The sequence below is a fragment of the Triturus cristatus genome, chromosome 4_1 (assembly GCF_964204655.1).
Source record: "Triturus cristatus chromosome 4_1, aTriCri1.1, whole genome shotgun sequence".
In the NCBI taxonomy this organism is placed as follows: domain Eukaryota; kingdom Metazoa; phylum Chordata; class Amphibia; order Caudata; family Salamandridae; genus Triturus; species Triturus cristatus.
Window position 1 is genome coordinate 1,220,994,014 of NC_140585.1, and position 19,313 is coordinate 1,221,013,326.

The 19,313-nt window shown below is 41.5% G+C and overlaps 1 protein-coding gene across 1 annotated transcript in view; it reads right to left on the minus strand.

Moving 5' to 3' along the window:
• The window catches only part of KIF5A (kinesin family member 5A), an 800,696-nt gene that overhangs the window by 199,016 nt on the left and 582,367 nt on the right, over window positions 1-19,313 (minus strand). Inside the window, exons 16-17 of the mRNA XM_085654600.1 lie at window positions 14,929-15,117; window positions 13,342-13,459 (exon numbers count right to left, since the gene is read on the minus strand). Coding sequence (XP_085510726.1) covers window positions 13,342-13,459; window positions 14,929-15,117 — 307 coding nt within the window. The remainder of the gene's footprint in view (window positions 1-13,341; window positions 13,460-14,928; window positions 15,118-19,313) is intronic.

Here is a 19,313-nt window from a genome sequence, read left to right on the forward strand (position 1 = left end):
TCCTTGAAAAAGCCATCAACCTCCAACTCACAGAACACCTGGAGAATTAACATATTCCAGACACCTCCCAATCCGGTTTAAGCACCAATCACAGCACTGAAACCGCGCTGATCGCTGCCACCAACGACTTCAGAACCCTACTCGACCAGGGAGAAACGGCGGCCCTGATTCTCCTCGACCTCTCAGCAACATTTGACGCCGTATCCCTCCACACCTTGATCAAAAGATTACTTCGCATTGGAATACAAGGAGATACCTTCAATCAATCAATCAGGGAATTTTAAGCACGCTGAGCAGAGGTTTCTTTTGGGTACGTAGAAAGACACTCTTTCGTTGAGTTATTTGTGTCCGAGTGGATCGCCTCCTTCCTCACAAGAAATACCCAGAGTGTCCACCAACCACTGTTCACCTCAAAACCCAAGAACATGACCTGCAGAATTCCTCAAGGCTCGTCCCTCAGCCCCATGCTGTTCAACACCTTCATGGCCCCCATGGCCAATATTGTCAGAGTCAATGGATCAAACCTAATATCCTATTCAAACGCCACCCAGTTTATCCTCTCACTCTCAGAAGACACCTCCAACACGAGAGCCAACTTCTGCAGGTGTATGATGAGCGTAGCCGACTGGATGAAACACAACTGCCTGAAATTCAACACTTACAAAATGGAAATTCTGATCTTCGAAAGCAACACCTCCCTGTGGAACGAGTCCTAGGAACTAGGACTGTCACCCACACTGACTGACCAAGCTCGCAACCTCGACATTATCCAGGACATCAAACTCCCACCATGTAAAGCCAGATCAGCGCAGTCTCATCCACCTGCTTCCTCACTCTTTGCATGTTCCTGAAAATCTTCATTAACACCAGACGAACTCACTCAAGCCCTAGCCACTAGCCAGCTGGACTATGGCAATGCACTCTACGCAGGAATCATGACTCACCTCCTGAAGAGATGTCAATTCAAGATGCTGTTCCACACTTACAAAGCCCTTCAGAACCAAGGACTAGCCTACATCAACCACTGCCTGAGCTTCCACTAACCCTCCAAATACCTGCACTTCGCCTCCCTCTCCCTCACGCACATCTCCTGCATCCGCTGAAGCAACAGTGGAGGATGCTCCTTTTCCTACCTCGCAGCTAAATCCTGGAGCAACCTCCCCCTACACCTCTGGACCTACACCTCTCTCCTAGAATTCTGGAAAGCAATCAGAACCTGGCTGTTCAACTGACCTACCCGAAGCAGCAAGACCCTCAGTGCCTGGAAACCCACACGGGTGATTAACCGTGCTTTATAAATCCAGCTTGATTGATTGAAGTGACTCCTTTATGGATTTCTACTACAAGAATGTTTCTTAACCTAGCCATAGTAGCCTCTTTACATCCGGTAAAAGGAGCCTTAGGCTTTAGAGTTAGCAGCTTATTTGTAAATTGATAACGCAAAGACATACAAGCAACAACCGAGCAATTGATTTTTTGAGTTCACTAAGGGCCAGATATACATAGGTAATCATTTACGATGACCAAATTGCAGTTACCAAATAGCAAATTGCAAACATTTGCTAACACCCATGTACAAATGTATGTATTACAAATTTTGCGATTCCCAAGGAGTCACAAATTGACCTACCTCATGAATATTAATGAGATAGGCCTCAGTTTGTGACCCATTGGGAATCGCAAAAATCACAGGAATGGTTGCCTGCAGGGATCAACAGATCACCATGCCTGTGATTTATTTTCAATAAAGCAGTTTATTTCTTTAAGTGCAGCCTGTTTTCCTTAAAGAAAAACAGGATGCCTTTAAAAAAATAATGAAAAGTTTTCTTTTAATTTTTCAGAAGCAGGCAGGGGTCCATGGGACCACTGCTTGCTCTTACAAAATATTTTTACAAACATTCACAAAGGGGAAGGGGTCCCTGGGGGGCCCCTTCACATTTGCGAATGGGTTACTAACAACTTGAATTTGGTGGTCAATTGCCAATGTTTTGCATCCGCATTTCGGTCACAAAACATTCATACATGCCACTCTTATTCGTTATTAGGAAGGGAAGCCCCTTCCTAATACCTAATCGCAAACTAAAATTGTGATTCGGTAACAGGTTACCGAATCGCATTTGGGCCTTTGTACATTTAAAAATGCCATTTTACTATTTGGGCTGTTTGCGAACGTAAAAAAGCTTTGTATATCTGGCCCCTAGTCTCTATGTTTTAGACCAAACTTTAACAAAGTTAATTAAACTTTATAATTGATTCTGTCCTTTAAGAAAGTCTGAACTAGTGGAATTTTGAAGAATGGGGCCTCTGTTGGCCTTTCCCGTATGCTATTATCAGAGCCAGTTAAACTTTAATTGTAGTAAATTGCAGCTTAAATTTAGCAAGTATGGCAGGATCATTTCATCATGACATAAAATGGGATAACAAGTATCCTCTTGACATCACAACCAGATTTGTTTCCATTTGAAAGCATAAGAGGGTATAGTTGTAGGCCTCATGGTTTCCTTCAGAATGTCTATTCAAATTCTAATCACCGTATTGTCTGATTTGAGAGCCATCCTGCCAAAGTCAAGGACATCAGATCAGATGGACTAGTTGAACTTCCAATCTGGTAAGCACGTTTTATATGCATGGCAGTCCTTTGTGCCATTTTACCAACATCTGCGGATGATCTGGAAACCACTATTGCCTGAGCCACTCGAGGGCAATGAGACTCAGCATTGCTTGGGAAGTATTCAACTTCAAAAGCATCAATGGAATCAAGGGAATGTGAAGAAAAGCTTAAAGTAATTTCTTTGACCAAATGATCAAAAGGGCATTGCTCGAAGAGTCTTGGCATTTGGTGTTTTGTTCCATGACAAACAGGACTATGTCTATAAATCCTCAATCTGAGAAGTGATTGTGGAGCCCTTTTTGTAATCTAATACCTGTTTATTTCTGGACGTTGTCATCTGTAGGTTGTCATCCCAATTCATCCCCAATGTCCTCTTTCTGAGCCCACTGACCATTTATACATTGTTGCGGAAGTCTTATATGGAACCATTCATTTGGGATAGTAGCTATGCTAGAGCCCATCGATCCCAGGACAAAGGAAATCCGACATAATCTTTACTTTGGAGTTATGAATTGATGAGATCCTGAAGGAAATATTTTTTTCTGAACTATGTCCATAGTTGCTCCCAAGTATGTTAATGTTCAGACTGGCGTCATTATTGGTTTCTGAAAACTTACTTGCAGGCCCATTTGATGTACTAAGGTAAAAGTGCTGAGAAGATCCCTTTTCAACCTTACTGAACTGTCTGCTTTCAAGAGCCAGTCATCCAAATATAGGTATATAATGATCTTTTGATGACCAAGGTGGGCTGGTACTACTGCTACTCATTTGTAGAATGTCAAAGGAAAGAACAGTGTACTGCTGAAGTGGGTTCCTCACTACAAACCAAAGAAACTTCAAGTCTTACCTTGCTTTCGGAATGTGGAAATAAGTATCCTATAGATCTATCAAGAACATTCAGTCTGCTATAGCATGTGAAACCTTTCTCTCCCAGTCCATTTGTTAACTAGACGAAGAACTAAAATGGCCATGAAGTATGCAATGGATTGCTTCTACTGTATAGGAAATCTATTTTGAATAGATGCATTTTCTCATTCTGCGAAGTGGGACAGGTTATCAAAGTCAAAAGTCAAAACAAGCTTTATTCTCTATATAAGAATATATCCATAAAAGCATTCTACAAAAAGAAAAACAATTCTTCACAGGTCTTACCGTAGTCTAATTATTCCCTCAGTATACATTCTCCTTCGAACAATTTCACCATAATAAAATTATTTAAAACACATTTTAGCATTTATATATATATACACCATGTCAATCGATCAATTTTACATAACAACACAAAAAAGTTAAGATGCATTCAATAAATATTTCTTGTTAAAAAAAGACCAGAATTTTCAGAAGATATACAGCCTATTCAATTTCGTAGTTCAATGATTCCAAAAATGAAAGTTCTTTCCTTTGCTTGATGGCCAGTTGGGTGAAGATAATAACCGCATTACATATTGAAACATGTTCTAAATTACAAATAAAATAAAAGGCGGTTTTATAGGAATACAGGCTGTTTGAGATAAAAAGTGGATGTAAAATTGAGTGCTTTGGGGGGATTTACCATCACACGGGCACTTAGGGAGATTTGCACTCCATCTCCCCATCTTTGGGAATGCTATCTGAAAGTGCAGCATATTCAGCCTTAATCTTGTTAAATAAAATCTATGTTGAACATTTCTAATAAAAACAAGATATGGCTGGGTACCCGGTGATAAAGGCCCTTCACAGCACAATCTAACACATGATTTCGTACACGGCGCAGCTTCCCTCATTTTTTTCCTGGATTTAAAAAATCTCCCTTTTAGCTCCCCCTTACTATAGATCTCAATACTTGCTGGGTCCTTAAGATCAGCTGCCACATCGCACTCAGTGAGAAGGCTATGAATATATTTTAACCATGGAATTTTCTTTGAATGGTCGAGTGTAAGGTAATCTCGTATTATTTCCTTAGTAAAGCGAGTTTCATCCTTTGTCCAGATTCAGTACCATAGTGTTAGGGCATGCTAATCAGATCACTAATGTATGGTACATATGTTTCCCTATGGACAATGTAAGTAGCCGTGGAGTTAGGCACTAATAACACCCTTCTTAAAAAATTATTTTCCAATATTTGTAGTGGGGAGGTGTCTGCCATATCCCATAGTGCTACACCATAGCATACCTCTGTTATACATTTGCTCCCATATAATTTTAAGATTTCTCGCACTGGCTTGTTGCCTATTTTTTGGGGAAATCTGAAAATGGCCACATTTGTACTTAAAACTTTCAATTTACATGAGTTAATATGTGCGTTCCAAGTACCTTTGCAGTTGAAAAGTAACCCCAGATAAGAAAATGTTGATGTCCTTTCAATTGGTACTCCATGAACGTAGTGGGTTCTACTCTTGGCTTTACTTTTCCCACACGTCATAACTAAAGTCTTAGACAAGTTTATTGATAGATCTTTGTCGGTCCTAACATTTGTAAAATTATCTATCAGGAGTTGAAGGCCATTGGCAGTCCTGGAAATCAGGACTGCATCGTCTGCATATAGTAAAACTGGAGTTACACGTTTTCCAATCATCGGGGCATCAGCTTTCAAACTCTGCAATAAAAAATCTATTCCATTGATGTACGGTGAAAATAAAAGGGGAGCAAGGATATAACCTTGTTTGATCCCTCGGGTTACCCTAAAGTGCATTGTGCATCCCCCATTCTGGCCATATTGTATCTTTGATGTTAAATGAACATATATTTGTGACAGAAGGCTAATAATATCGTGTGGGGTACCCATCCCTAACAGCGTTTGCCAAAACATGGTGTGGTTTACTAAGTCAAACACGATAGGGAGGTCGACAAAGCAGAGGTGGAGTAGACCCGCTTTAGCAAGAGTGTATTTCCCTATAAGCAATTCTAGATTAACACATTGCTCAACCGTACCGATTCCCTTTCTGAAACCATACTGGGCTTCAGTTAGGATGTTTTTATCTTTAACCCAACCTTCTAATCTGGCTAGCAGAATTCTGCCCATAAGTTTAAATGTGGAGTCCAGAAGGGAAATCGGGCGGTAGCATTTTGGACTAGCTCTGTTGCCTTTTTTAAAAATAGGGACAATCACACTTTCGACCGAAGTTGCGGGCAGCACACCATCACCAATTGCATTAAAAAGATTAGCTAAAATGGGGGACCAGAAATCAGCATTATACTTTAAAATATCTATCGGGACCCCATCCGGGCCAGCGGCCTTCCCACTTGCACTATTTTGTAGAGCAATTCTAATCTCGTCTACAGTGATAGTTTCAATTTTGCTAATTTTTAATAGAATGATGTTACGATCTTCGTCTATTTTGGTGGTTTGTTTAGTGGGGTTAAAAATATTTTCAAAATGGGTTAGCCAGTCTTCTGACATGACTACTGAGTCAACCCTGGCCAATGAGGTATCCTTAAACAAGGGTTGATCTATTGTTTTCCAGAATAAGGTGGAGTTCTTTGTCTCAGCTACTTGGACCAGATTGTCCCATGCAATCTCTTTAACTTCTATTTCTTGTTTATAGCATTTCCGAAGGCTTCTAATTATTTCCCCATTTCTAGGTTTAACTTTTAAAGCTTCCTTCAGGTCTCGATTCAGTTTGGAGCATTGTTGGTTGAACCAGCGTGGACCATAATCTCTTTTATCTTTATTATATCTATTTTTTAATTTCAGGTCATTATTAATCCCTTTCAAAATGTTATGAAAAGCCACAACAGTATCAATATTGTTAGAGGATTCATCTAGACAAATTTCTATTTATTGATTGTTTTTTGCAACTATATTTTCCATAAAAGTTGCAGGATTAACACCTGTGCACTTAATTGAAATCCCGTTTTCTCCTTGTGTTCCAATATCGGCTGCAGAGACACGTACCTTTTCGGTATGATATAGACTGGAATTTAACGTTAACAAGAGGGGGTGGTGATCACTTATTACACTATGCAGAATAATGCATTCATTCACAAAAGGCCTACTATTCCTTGATGTCAGAAAGTGATTAATAGATGAAGAAGATCTAACCCCTTCATAAGTATATTCGTTATAAACACTGTCATGGACACCCAACTTCGTAACTTCAAGGTTATATTTATACATGACATGATTAATTATTTCACCGTAGGGGTTATATGGAAAGTGGGTAATATGGTCACCTAAATCATCTTTGTGGCCGCATTGATCCGTTGTCAAAGACTTGCATAGTTCGATATTAAAATCACTCCCCATATCAATATATACTCGCCCCCAACCTCTTAAAAAAATAATTCAGCTCTTCCTCCAGCGTAGTGATTATCCCTGATCTCGTGTTATTGAAGATTTTGTTATAATAATTGATCACTATGATACTTTGCTTTTCCTTAACACTAAAGAGTAGGAACTGGAAGTGCTATGAGTTAATAAAAGTTTTCTTTAAGTTCAGTGGGGAAGTAAGTGATATAATCACTGCCAAGCCTCTACTCGCTCTTTCAGCCTTAGACGGGGTTGCTTGGTAAAAATGGTTTTAAAACCATTAACATAAAAGGGTTCTACAAGCCATGTTTCCTGCATTAGGATCAGGTTGCGCTTCTGTATACTAATAAGCCATGAATTATCAAGCAGTTTATTTTTAGCCCCTGCAACATTCCATGACACAATTTGCAGTGATCCGGCCAGTGGGCAACTAGCCGGGTCAGTGTCAATAAAGTTGTTAGAAGACATGGGGTCACTACAAGTGACTGATAACGTGCCTTCTACTGGCCCAGCCTCTGTACTAATAAGGGGAGAAAAAAGAATACGTTCCGCTGGTGTTGCCTCAGTACCATTAAGGGGGGAAGGACGGTTTCCATCATTCAATAAAGATACATCTGCACGGATTGTTTCTAAAGGGGTGCTCAAAGACCTACTTATCAAATAACTGTCATCCATTTGTGCTAATTTTCCACCCAGTCAATCCACGTCACTGCATCCTCTGAGGTGGTCAAACCTATTTGGAATAGATGGTATTATTTTGTTAGCAGTGTTACATTGGGCTCTACTGAATTGGTAACATTGCTCTGTTCTTGGTCTCTAAAAATACCCGAGAGGTACTGCAGTAATGGCAACATTTTGACGGTCACTTGGACAACTTTGTTTAGTTATTACTTCTTCTAATAAATAGGCCACAAATTAAGGATGACGAAAATTTACAACAACACAGTCCCCTTCACAAGTCTTGTCCATGTTACCCACCCAACTCACTCTTCTAAGCATTATTATTTCCTGAGACAGAAGCCCAGTGTTGCAACTAGTATTAACGGAGAACCAATGAACCACACGATTTTTCAGTGCTCCCCAGGATTCTATACAATTCTCGTACAATTTACATACATTTTTTAAGATAATAACGTAAGGGGTAACCTGAGGGGGCAAACTTAAAAAGACACCCTGTTGCTTCTTAGATTGTTGGTAGCCCTCGGTCGCCTTCTTATTAATAGAACAGTTTCGTAATCTTCCGTTTATCCCTTTATCAACGGTGCTTGATCCGTATATGCCAGGTGTTCCCTCTGTATATTTTACAGATAGTTTATCTGAATCAACCTTCTCTGTTTCAGTTCCTTGGTTTTGGTCGGGTAGTGATTTCTTAACAGGGTTTCTACTTGGCATGGTTTTCGGGCATGTTTTAGGGATATTTTGTTGTTGTAGATCTGCAATCAGCTCCATTAATTGGGAAATGTCTTGATTTGATTTCAGTCATAACACGCCTTTCGATAGTGTTGATTTTCTCCCATGTAATTTTTTTAAGAGGGTGTCGTTGCCTAGCAGGTTAAGCGGTAAATCCCCATGACTCATCCCTGTTCCCCTTCCATCATGTTTTAAGCTTTTCCCAGATCTTCGCATGTGCTGTCTACACCTTTTGGCCGGTGGTGATATCAGATCAGGAACATCAGATGCAGTGCAAATTTCAAGGTGAGTAGTTGATACACAAGGGCCTGATATAATTGGAGGATCTAATATAGGGATATCGGGACTATTACTCAGATTGCTACAGTTCCTCAGTTCATGTTTTTGTTCCTTAACCCCTGAGCCAAGGCTATTTTCACTGTCGCAATCCTCCGTTATTTTCTTAGCCTCCCTTTGAGAAACATTCAGGGCCGTCTTAGTAGCTGCTAATTGTTCCTCTACTTGAACAATTTCATCATTTATAATTCCCATGGCACTTTTCAGATAATTTGTGATCGGTGCTGTTTTACCAACGGGCTTCCCTTTATTTGTAGCTAGTTTTCTTTTCCCCATTTTTACCGTGGCACTCCAAACCAACAGATCAGGGTTAAATAGCTCCTTACCAGTATGCTTGGCTTCAGGATCGTCAGGCCAAGAGATGTGGCCCAGCCTGGCCTTGTCCGGTTTTGGACGGGCGCTGCGGGAGCCCGTTTCCTGATTTGCAAGCTCATCCTAGCGCTGTAATTGCAGTGGCTGCAAGGCGGCTCGGGCCGCGGGAAAAACACCAAAGGCTGAGTGCAGGACCCGCGCTTCAGGAACCTGCTTCCTGATTTTCAAGTATCTCCTGGTGGTGTGATTCGCAGTGGCTGCAAAGCGGCTCAGGCCACGGGAAAAACACCAAAGGCTGTAGCAGTGCATAGGTCAGGCAGGCGGTATTTTGCTGTTCAAAAAAAGTTTCAGTAATGATCTTTCTGTTGGTCTTATCTGCAAATTCCTCTCCTTTCAAATATCCCAGGTGCAAGCTTGAATCTGAAAACTGTTAACGTTACTGGAGGCATAAAGCTAGTGCTTAGCTTGTTAAAAAAAAATAATTAAAAAATAGATGCCAGGGACGAAGGTATTTCACACGAAGCCGCCACACATTCTATCACCCCAGCTACAGCCCCTAGCCAAATTCCAGTGCCAACGTAAAATCGATGTCCACTAACGGTCACATTTCAAGAAATGTCAAAATTTCAATAATTTCATCTGACCCAATAATATACCAGGTCGCCTAGGCTGTGAGAATGGCCTGTGCAACCTGGTATTTTAATTTATTTAATGTATATTCAGTTGTTAGAAACTGAAGCTGGTATATGCTGCTAAAAAGAACAAGTGACAGACAGTGCCACCATGTGGTTGACTGTCAACAATAAGTGCGGGTAATAAGAAATAAGATGCACAAAACTGGCACAAGTTAAGCACTGCATAAAGTGCACATCCTGGCGACCTGACATCAGTTTCCCTCCCATTCTTTCCGTGCCCCACTTGAAACTAGCATAGGTGTATTCACTCAATCTACAGGAATTAGGGTGGAGGTTCTTCAGGTTGGGTTGAAGCACCTGACCTTACTGGGAGAGGCGGTCCACTCTAAATGGACAGAGTGGGGGACAGAGAAAGAGGTACAGAAGGTCTGCATAGCACACCATTTTACTTATTTCAGTCGTGATAAATCTTCCTCAGAACATGGGGAATCAAAGGTATGAGAGGAAATGTGTAGTGAAGCAGAAAGTTTCACCTCAGTCAAAACAGGTCACTCAAGATTCCTTGCAAAGGATACTAGAAGCCGAAGAACTTTGAGCAACAGGAATTGGCCAAAGTGGCAAAAAGATCAACCTGAGCCATATCCCACAGGGGAAAAATGTCTTGCTCAGGGCGAAGGCACTAGTGGTTGACAAATTGACGCTAACTCAGACTATCATCCTGACATTCGAGGACCCTGCCAGATGGTTGCCAACAAGCCAAATTCTATGCTGGTGCACCAAAGCTCAAAGTCCAGTGCTTTCCAACAAACAAGTTACTTATGTGACAAAAAAACAAATAAATGATCCCTAAAAAACAGTACTGTGAAAGCTATTGACAAGCCCTAGAAAGAGTTTATTGTTTTGATTTCTTAGGTGTTGAATTGAACGACAAGCTCAACTGGAAACCCTAGGTCAGGATAAGTACAAAGATCTAAAGCCATACTGCAACTTCATAAGCAGACTCAGTCTCGATCTATCTCCCTGGTTTGGAGGTCATAAAGCGCTAAAGCACTAAGCGCTGCCCTTTTTGGCGCAGAAGTCTGGGGATACACTATCATCCAGAAATTGACAGCAGAAGACAATACATTTGCTAGATCTGTGTGCCTACTAGCACCCCTCTTAGTCCTCTGTTTTTTTTTAACATGGGCAGCAAACACATCGCTGATACGGCACAGTTAAAATCATTGATGGGTACATATCTGGTCTATTCCAGAACTAGCAGAGTATAGAAGTGTTCTATACAGTACAGTGTTACAAGGTGCCACTCTGACATGCCAGAAATAAGAAGAGGCTCTGAGAGACAAATGCCAGTAGAAAGCATTGGGAGATTGGGAGGCTCTAAACTTCATAAAAAAGGCATAAGGTTCTTATCTAACTCTTTTAATAAAAACCCTATCGGGCATCTTTTTTCACTCATTGCGTTACACATTTAGGCAGCAATTTTTGTTTTCCTGTGCTGCAATGTGATTTTGAATATTAGTATTTGGAATAGTGACATTTCATGTAAAAAATGCCCTATGATAGGACTTAGAGTGTGCTCCCTAACCTTGACTAAGCTATGTTTTGGCATCTGAGCAAGGAATTATTCTAACATTTATGTCCAGCAATGGAACTCATATGATGCAGAAACAGGTAGCAACTGGAAACAATGAAACACTTTATCTGGTGAAGTTTGACTGCAGAGGCATAATGCTGATTCTAATTTGCATTATGCTTCCTTACACATACTGTTCACATTCGCTCATCTCTATTTTTTCTCACAAATTCAAATTAACATGGAGGTATGCCACAGAATGCGCCACATAATTTTTTTTCGAACCAATCATTTAATCACACATTAACTGATAACTCTGCCAATTCATATTTGCTAAGTACAGGAACAATAATCCCTCAACAACTGGAAATTCAACACTACTGCTCTACCACCAATCTTCAATAACAAATGTTGAAGCAACTCCATGTAATGAGTGATCACAACTCAGAGCATACACATTCCTGGCTAGGTAGTACTTCTTGGCAGCTGTAATCTTTTTTTGTGCTGAGTGATATTACTAAATTCTCACTGACTGATGTTGCAAAGCTTTACTTACTAACTCAGTCGACAAAAGGACCTACAAACCAAACTACATTTCATCTTTCAGTTTACTAACATAATGAACACTTTCTCCTATTGAACAACTCTTTCGTAGCTCTGCTAAAATAAAAATCAGCCACTTACCCATGGTCACTAACCCTACATTGACAAGGAAGACCTTGGACCAAAAAGAACTGATGGTTCTCTAGCCAATCCTCAGTCACAAACTGACTACTTATCATTACTCACCTCCACAAAATACTCCCCACAGCCACTAGTTCAGTGTAACCAATATCGCACCCAACAATTTTCTACAACAATATCCACCAATTGACCTTTTACAGAACGATCAAATAACATATACTTCACCAGTCATTTTTTTTTTCTTTAAACATAAAATGACAAAATTGTCATGCAAAAATCAAATACCAAAATGTTCTTCCCAAATATTTAGTAATAAATTCCTTTACCTGAACGAGCCAGTGTCATTCTACTGTACCATAGTTGCAATAATCTAATAGAAGAATGTTTACCCCACCAGATACCAAACAATTTTCCTCATAAATCCAAAACCAAACACCTTCTAACAGCAGTCAATTACCAAATCATTCTAGTTAGCAATTTAAAACCAACATATTTCACCATCATTACATTACTAAAAATCTTCACTCACTGAAACATTAGATACACTTTCCAAACAATCAAGGGGCATATCATCAAGGGCAATATTGCCGCTGTAGCGGCAATATTTTTATCGCCCTATCAGCAAGCTGTCGCTAACAGCTGTTAGCGGCAGTTTACTGGCAATAGCGCCCCTTGTCAGCACGCCTCCCATCGCATCGCTAATGAGATGCAAAGGAGGCATGCCTGACAAGACTCCCTTGGGAAAAAATCGCTAACCAAGCTTCGTCATATTGACAAGGAGGGTTAGCGATATTTAAAATCACGTTAAGTATGCCTTAACGCAGGAATTTAACGTCTGTTAAATTCCAGACTAAGGCATACCTAACATGGGGGGTGGATTGTGTGGCTACGACCACAGGCCCTATCATCTAGGATATTGCCATTTTCCACCATGGAAAACGGCAATATCCCCACTATCTCTGGAATTTTTATAGCCTCAGCGATGCGCGTTGTTGATAACGCGCTAACCGGGCGATAAATTCCAGAGCTAGCCGGCGATAAATATGCAAGCGCTAAGCACGCTTTGCGATATTTATCGCCGGACCTTGATAATATGCTCCCAAAACTCTTGACTTTTTATTTTCTACAGGTCATCCCAATGCACTTTCTTATGGAAATCCTTGCCACTTACTCAGTGAATGTCTTCGGAAAATTCATGAAAGGAATAAAACATGCCTGTTCAAATATATAGATGTTTGTTACCCATATTATCTGCATTACATGCATTTCCTGTAAATGTTTCACTATCCAGAAAGCAACTGTATATTTACTTCTCTTTAGCTAAAGAGCTATGAATCAGCATATACAATATCATGGGGTACTATATATGTACAATTAAAGATAGCTTCATTCATAACTGAGTTTGAAGCCTATATGATCCTCGACAAAATATTACGTGGTCACAATTGTCTGCGCCAAATTTTATTTCAATTTGCATCTGCGACTACTGACCAGAGTTCTGAGGAACAGATGGAAGATTTTCTAAAAAGCAAACAAATTTGTTGTACAGTACCTTGCGCCTGCAGCTTGACCAGCTCTTCGCTCAGTGTGTCGTAGGATTCCTCGAGCTGCCGCTTCTTTTGTTCCACGCTGTGCATATACTCAGTCAAGGACCTGATCTTTGCCTCATGCTAGGAGGAGAAGAAACAGAAATGGCAGGCCAGAGGGGAAAGCATCAGTGAGTCAAAGCTAGAAGCAGGCATCGTTCTTAAACAACCTATTACAAATTAACATCGGAATGTGCAACTCATGCCACATAGTATCGAAACTAATTATTTTTCTTTATTTCTAGGTGTGGTGAGAGATGTAGTGAGGATGCCAATCTTTAAGGTATGCAAGTTGTATAAATTAGTGGGACAAATTCACAACCTACAGGAAATTCCTATGAAACGAAATACAGCCACATTAAAAAGTACCAGCAGTTCATGTGCTAAAACAAGCCAAAAAACCCTATAAAAAATAGGGACTAATATTAGTTCTAAGGAAAGTATAAGAAGATAGGAATACTCAGGAATTTACTTAATGGTTCCACTGGAGTCTATCCTGATAAGTTCTGATCAGTGACAGCAGAAGAGCCATGCTACTAGGGGAGGCACTAGTTAGTCCAGTCGAATCTGAAGAGGTACTCTAAGTTAAAATGCATCCTTGCATTTACAAGGGTTAGGTTCTGGCTACAAAGTCATGATAAAATGCTCTATTTGAAAATTAATGGGTGCACTCTGAGTGTTTCATGATATTTCAGGAGGAACCAGGAATTTACTGAAAGTATAGGGTTGTCATGGGTTAACCTGGGAGCCCTTAAGTGAGACATCTTCCTCTTATCCAGTTTTACTCCAAAATTGTGTGCTTTTCACTTTTCACAGAAACCCATGAAGCAAGCCTGCCTGGCAGACACACTGGTAAAAAAAAACTTTCCACTGTCTGAGATTGTTTTCATGTATTCGCTTAAATGTGCTGCTACAATTAGATAACATAAAAATATAAAACCAGCACAATTGATGTTTGTCCTGCAGGTGCCTTGTAGGATAAGACTGCGATATAACTTGGGGATTTTCTGAGCAGCTTCTCTGAAGGCATCAGTCCTCTGTGCCGCCAAGCACAGAATCTAGTTTTAAATGAAAGAAAAATGGCAGATGTTTCTTAAAACGGCACCCAGAAGCCTTGATGGAAGATTCCCAATGATAGGTCAGTTTGTTTAGAAAATTAGCCGATTTCTAGCATATCCTGAACTGGCAAGAAAAATACTAGATGGCTCCTTTAATAGATATTTTCACTTGCTCAAATATCAATTTTTACTCATAAATTCCAAACGTAAAGAGAAAGTAAATTACTTCGATTTCAAAACTGTATATGTACCCAGGACTACAAACATTCGTTTTGGCTGTAAGTATCCCTCAAAAAAGAGTTGACGTGCAAATGGTGGTTGGGTTCTTATCTGAGGGACTGCTACTGACCCACCGGCACCAATTATTCCTAATATCGACCTCGCTTGCTCCTTCGCTTGCCTTCTGTTTTTCTCCAGGGTGCAATGGTTGCTGCGCACACTCACATTACAGTTTTTGAGCAGTAGGATGTTGCTTGACAAAGATGGCGCTCGTACCTGGGAGATGAGGAGTTGGCAGGAAGACAGCTCGCGGCCGGTCACCTCCATCTTCCTATGGCACTCCACCTGAAGGTTCTCCAGCTGCCGGCAGCGCTTTACCACTGACTTCACTTCTGACTTGATTTTGCTGATGTAGAGTCGGGCTACGGTGAACTCTTCCTCAATGGCTCCACTGATCTCTACTGGCTAGACACAACACAAGAAGGAAACCAGTAATTTGGCGTAGGTCATCATTGATAGAAGGACTTGCTTGAGTAGCACATCAATTGTATTTGTCACCACAGATTTAGCCAGAATCTACATCACCAAGCAATATGCAGCTTCGTGGTGAATTCACAGCAAAAAGAGATCCATTTACCATGCCTTACAGTGTTAATCACTCTCTCACAGGGTTCTAGAGCGTTATACATGAAGGAGAAATGTAAAAAAACAATTGTGTTGGGGTCGGAGGCGTCCTGGATGGCATAAACTTCATAATTTCGCGGACTGACATGTAGAAAGAGTTCAAGTAGAATTTAAAGTAGAGGGTGTGAGCCATAAACATGGTCTCTGGGCCTTATTAATTTTGCAGCTACTCTGTGAGTTAGTATAATGTTAAGGAGGTGAAAACCTTGCAGGACTACTGGATTTACAACCCTCCCTAGATTTTGTAGCCTTTTCCTAGCTAATCTCAGCTTGTTCTCACCAGGTTGTTTGGCACCTCCAAAGTGGTTTTAGCACGGGAAAGACGCAATCGACCAGGGCGCTGCACTCACTCAGGGGCCCCCCTTCTCCCTGCAGCGACTTGGGGCAACTAGCCACTGCGCCTCTCAGCTTAACCTTAGAGTACCATATTAGGGCGAACAACATGATTATTCTGGCTTGCTTTAGAGGTTTCATCATTTTTGTCCAAGTGTCTTATTTGACACCAATACTTCAATAACGCTTTCCAATTGGTCAGTGCATTGTGAGTACCAGAGAGTTAACCTACAGGCAGGAATAAGGTTTGACGTAACAGACTTTGCTTATTTGCTGACAACAATACAATAGTAGTGCTTTCCCATTGGATAACACATTGTGAGGACCAGAGGGGGAATACACAGGCTAGAAGAGGCTTTGACATCACAGACTTTGCTCCTGCAGCACTAACTGTGATTGGTGGCGGCTAAATAGACTGGAGATGAAATCTCGGTACAAATATTTCTTAGTACGTGGCTATGTGATTTAAGACGAATGATATATTTACGATAAATTTGGGTATTTTTCTTTCCGGTCACAGGTATTGGGATTCAGCTAATTTATCGTAAAAGTATTGGATGTGTTGAAGCCTGTGATTGGCTTACGGCGAGTAAGAAACAGTTGCCTTGACAGATTATGTCTATTTAAACTGAATTATTTGTTTCGACTCACGTAGAAGAGGTAGCTCAAGCGGTTACAGTGTGGCACTTGGTATAACAAGGTTGCCAGTCCGATCCCCACGCGGGTCATATAGTGCCCCGAGACTTTGTTTCATTGGGAGGTTTTAAACGGTCGAAAAGTTGTTTATTTGAGAGCAGTAAGAAGTTATTAACGTATCTTACTTGCCAACTGATATTTAAACCGAATTTTAGTTGTTGGTGCCTACTGAGTGATAGCATCTGTTTCTCCCATGTACCAGTTGTGGCATCAGTGGGCTTCTAACCTGTGAAATTACTGGAGATGCTTTCAGATCTGTATTAAGAGTCCCTTCATCTATCCCCACAGAGCACACTGAGTTCCCATCGATCACTGTTGTGATGCTGTTGCGTTCCCACTGGCCTCGAAATTAAAGCCTTTGGTATGACAGGGGCTTCCTAGTGGCCGTGATTGTGTTGTGTCAGAGGTACCAGAGATATGTATAATTAACGGAACTTCACTGATCACAATCGTGATGCAGTGTGTTCATAGCGATCTCTATTGTGACCGCACAGATTTTTCAATGCACCTCAATTGTGACCACACAGAATTTTCAATGCACCTCAATTGCGATTTGCATGTTTCGGGACTTTTCCACTGTGACGTCATTGGATTCCAGGGATATTCAGAGAGCTCCGTTGCAGCTCTTAGGACAAGGCTCTGAGTGCAGCAGACTGGGCCCACCCCTAATCCAGGCTTAAGGAGGACGTCTGTCTCCAGATTTGCATGTATGTAGCGCGCGCACATGCGGATCCTAATCATGCGCAATATCGGCCGCACTATGTATGTATGTATGTATGTGTCGCCGCGAACAGCCCAAGGTCAGAAATTGTGTTTTACTCTGCCTACAGTTGGCATTGCGGTACGTCTGCTTTGGTGGTTACCGGACAGGGTACCCTGGGTGGGGCAAATCAGTATAGCAGTTGGGGTTAATTAAAGGTGATCTAAATCAATTTGTACTGCCAGGGTGCCATTAAGCGGGAAGACCACTTGGGGGGCAGCCTATCTCAATTTGGCTGTTCATGAATGAATAATGTCTTCATTTACTAATCCCGATAACGGGCATCGCTCCATCCTTCCCAGCTAGGTAGACCTCAGCGGGTAGTTATGTCCTTTACTTTGAGGAGCGACTCTTTCAATGCTTTTCGCCATAGAACTATTCTCGCCAACTTTGTTTCAGTAGTGGACGGTGCCTTTGTCCCAAATGCACCAATATTTAACTGACTATCGGGTGACTCGCTGTACACTGGTCCTTGTTCAAGACCGTCTCATGGCGCCCGAGCTAAACGTGGCCCATGTAGCTTGTAATTGTTTCAATATCAGTTTTGCCTGGGCAATCAACCCAATCGGTGTATGACCACCCAATTGGTCATGGTTTGCCTGCCCTATACTAGCGCTCGTGCATGTCACTGGTGACAAGGTGGGGCGCTCCACTGAGGTCCACCTTCTTTTAAGTTTTGTTGGTTTTGAAGTAGGCAGGAGCGGTGCTTCTCCTCACAGGGGGCTTTGAACCGTAGCGGGCTCTGCTGGGAGGTGCCACCGTGCTGCTAGGCTCATCAGGCGGGCAGGTGGCGAGAAGGCTGCCTGCCCTTGGATCGCCCGTAAGCTAACCCACCAGATTACATAACGTTGTATGTAATAAGCCTGCAGCAGTTTTTTCCAAAACAAAATCTGTGTGGTGTGTACTTATTTTGCATGCATGCTATGTGCTTGGGGGTGGGGAGTGTTGCCATGATGGTGCTATAGATGCTTGATGTTGGGCTCACTAGACGCTAGGTTATTTAGTGAATGAACGATAGTGATTGGTAGATTAAGAAACAAAACCTCGGTACGAACATATATCGGTACGAGGATATGTGATTAAGCTGAAAGATATATTTACGATACACTTTGATATTTTTCTTTGCGGTAGCTAATATTCGGATTCAGCTCACTTAGCATAAAAGAAAGGGGTGTGTTGAAGCCCGTGATAGGCTTACGACGAGTAGGGAACAATTGTCTTGACGGATTAGTCGGATGACTGCCTGGAAATAGATACTTGATGTTGGGCTCACTAGACACTAGCTTATTTAGTGAATTCACAACAGTGATTAATGGGACAAGAACAGAACCAGAAAAAACGTAATTGCCTGAATGGGTGGGTTGCTGTTTGCACACGGTTGATACACTGAATAGTATAGGACGGGTTAGCAGCCGGAAGGAGATATGGAGATTGGGTTTGGTAACCATTTAGTGATTGGTTAACAACTGGTTTAAATTGCTTGAACCTTAGGACTTATTAACACAGATAGGCTGCTGGTTATTCTGAATTCTATGTCAGTCCACGGAGGCTCAGATTATGCTTCTCTTTGATTTACTGGCAAAACAGCAGCCAATGAAACAACTTTAAACTGAGCATACCCCGGAAGTACAACCCCCTCCATGGTATGCACCAATCATTATCAGTCCACAGTGTATATATGGTCCATCATGCAGAAACCACTTCCTCTTTCTTTGCTGCAGCAGCGAGTTAAGTGATTTGCATGTTTCTTCCTTATTTCATGTGAAGGCTTTGCGCGCTTGACAACTGTTAATTACTCACTGATATTTTGCACTTCGGCAACCTCGGTGGCATGGTTACGGTGCTGTGCAGCGGGAGCGAGGCAGATGCGCGTTGCGCACTTTAGGGGCAGACAGTCCTCTTTTAATTGCCACGATGCTTGTGCATGCGCGAGAAGCCGGATCGGTGATTGCAGTTTCGATCGGCTTTTCACGCATCAGCGAGTGTGTCTGCTCAGCCCTCAGCCTCTGGACCGCCCGATGGGGCGCAAAAACGTGGATTAAGGCTCTGCCTTATGGTAAGTAAGGGTGGCTCCCTCCATGAGGATATGAAGGTCAAATTTGGCAGTTTTGATACTTTAGTTAGACTTAGGGGCAGAGTGTGATACTTTCACTGTTAGGGACAGTGTAGTCAGGTCTTGACTTAGTTA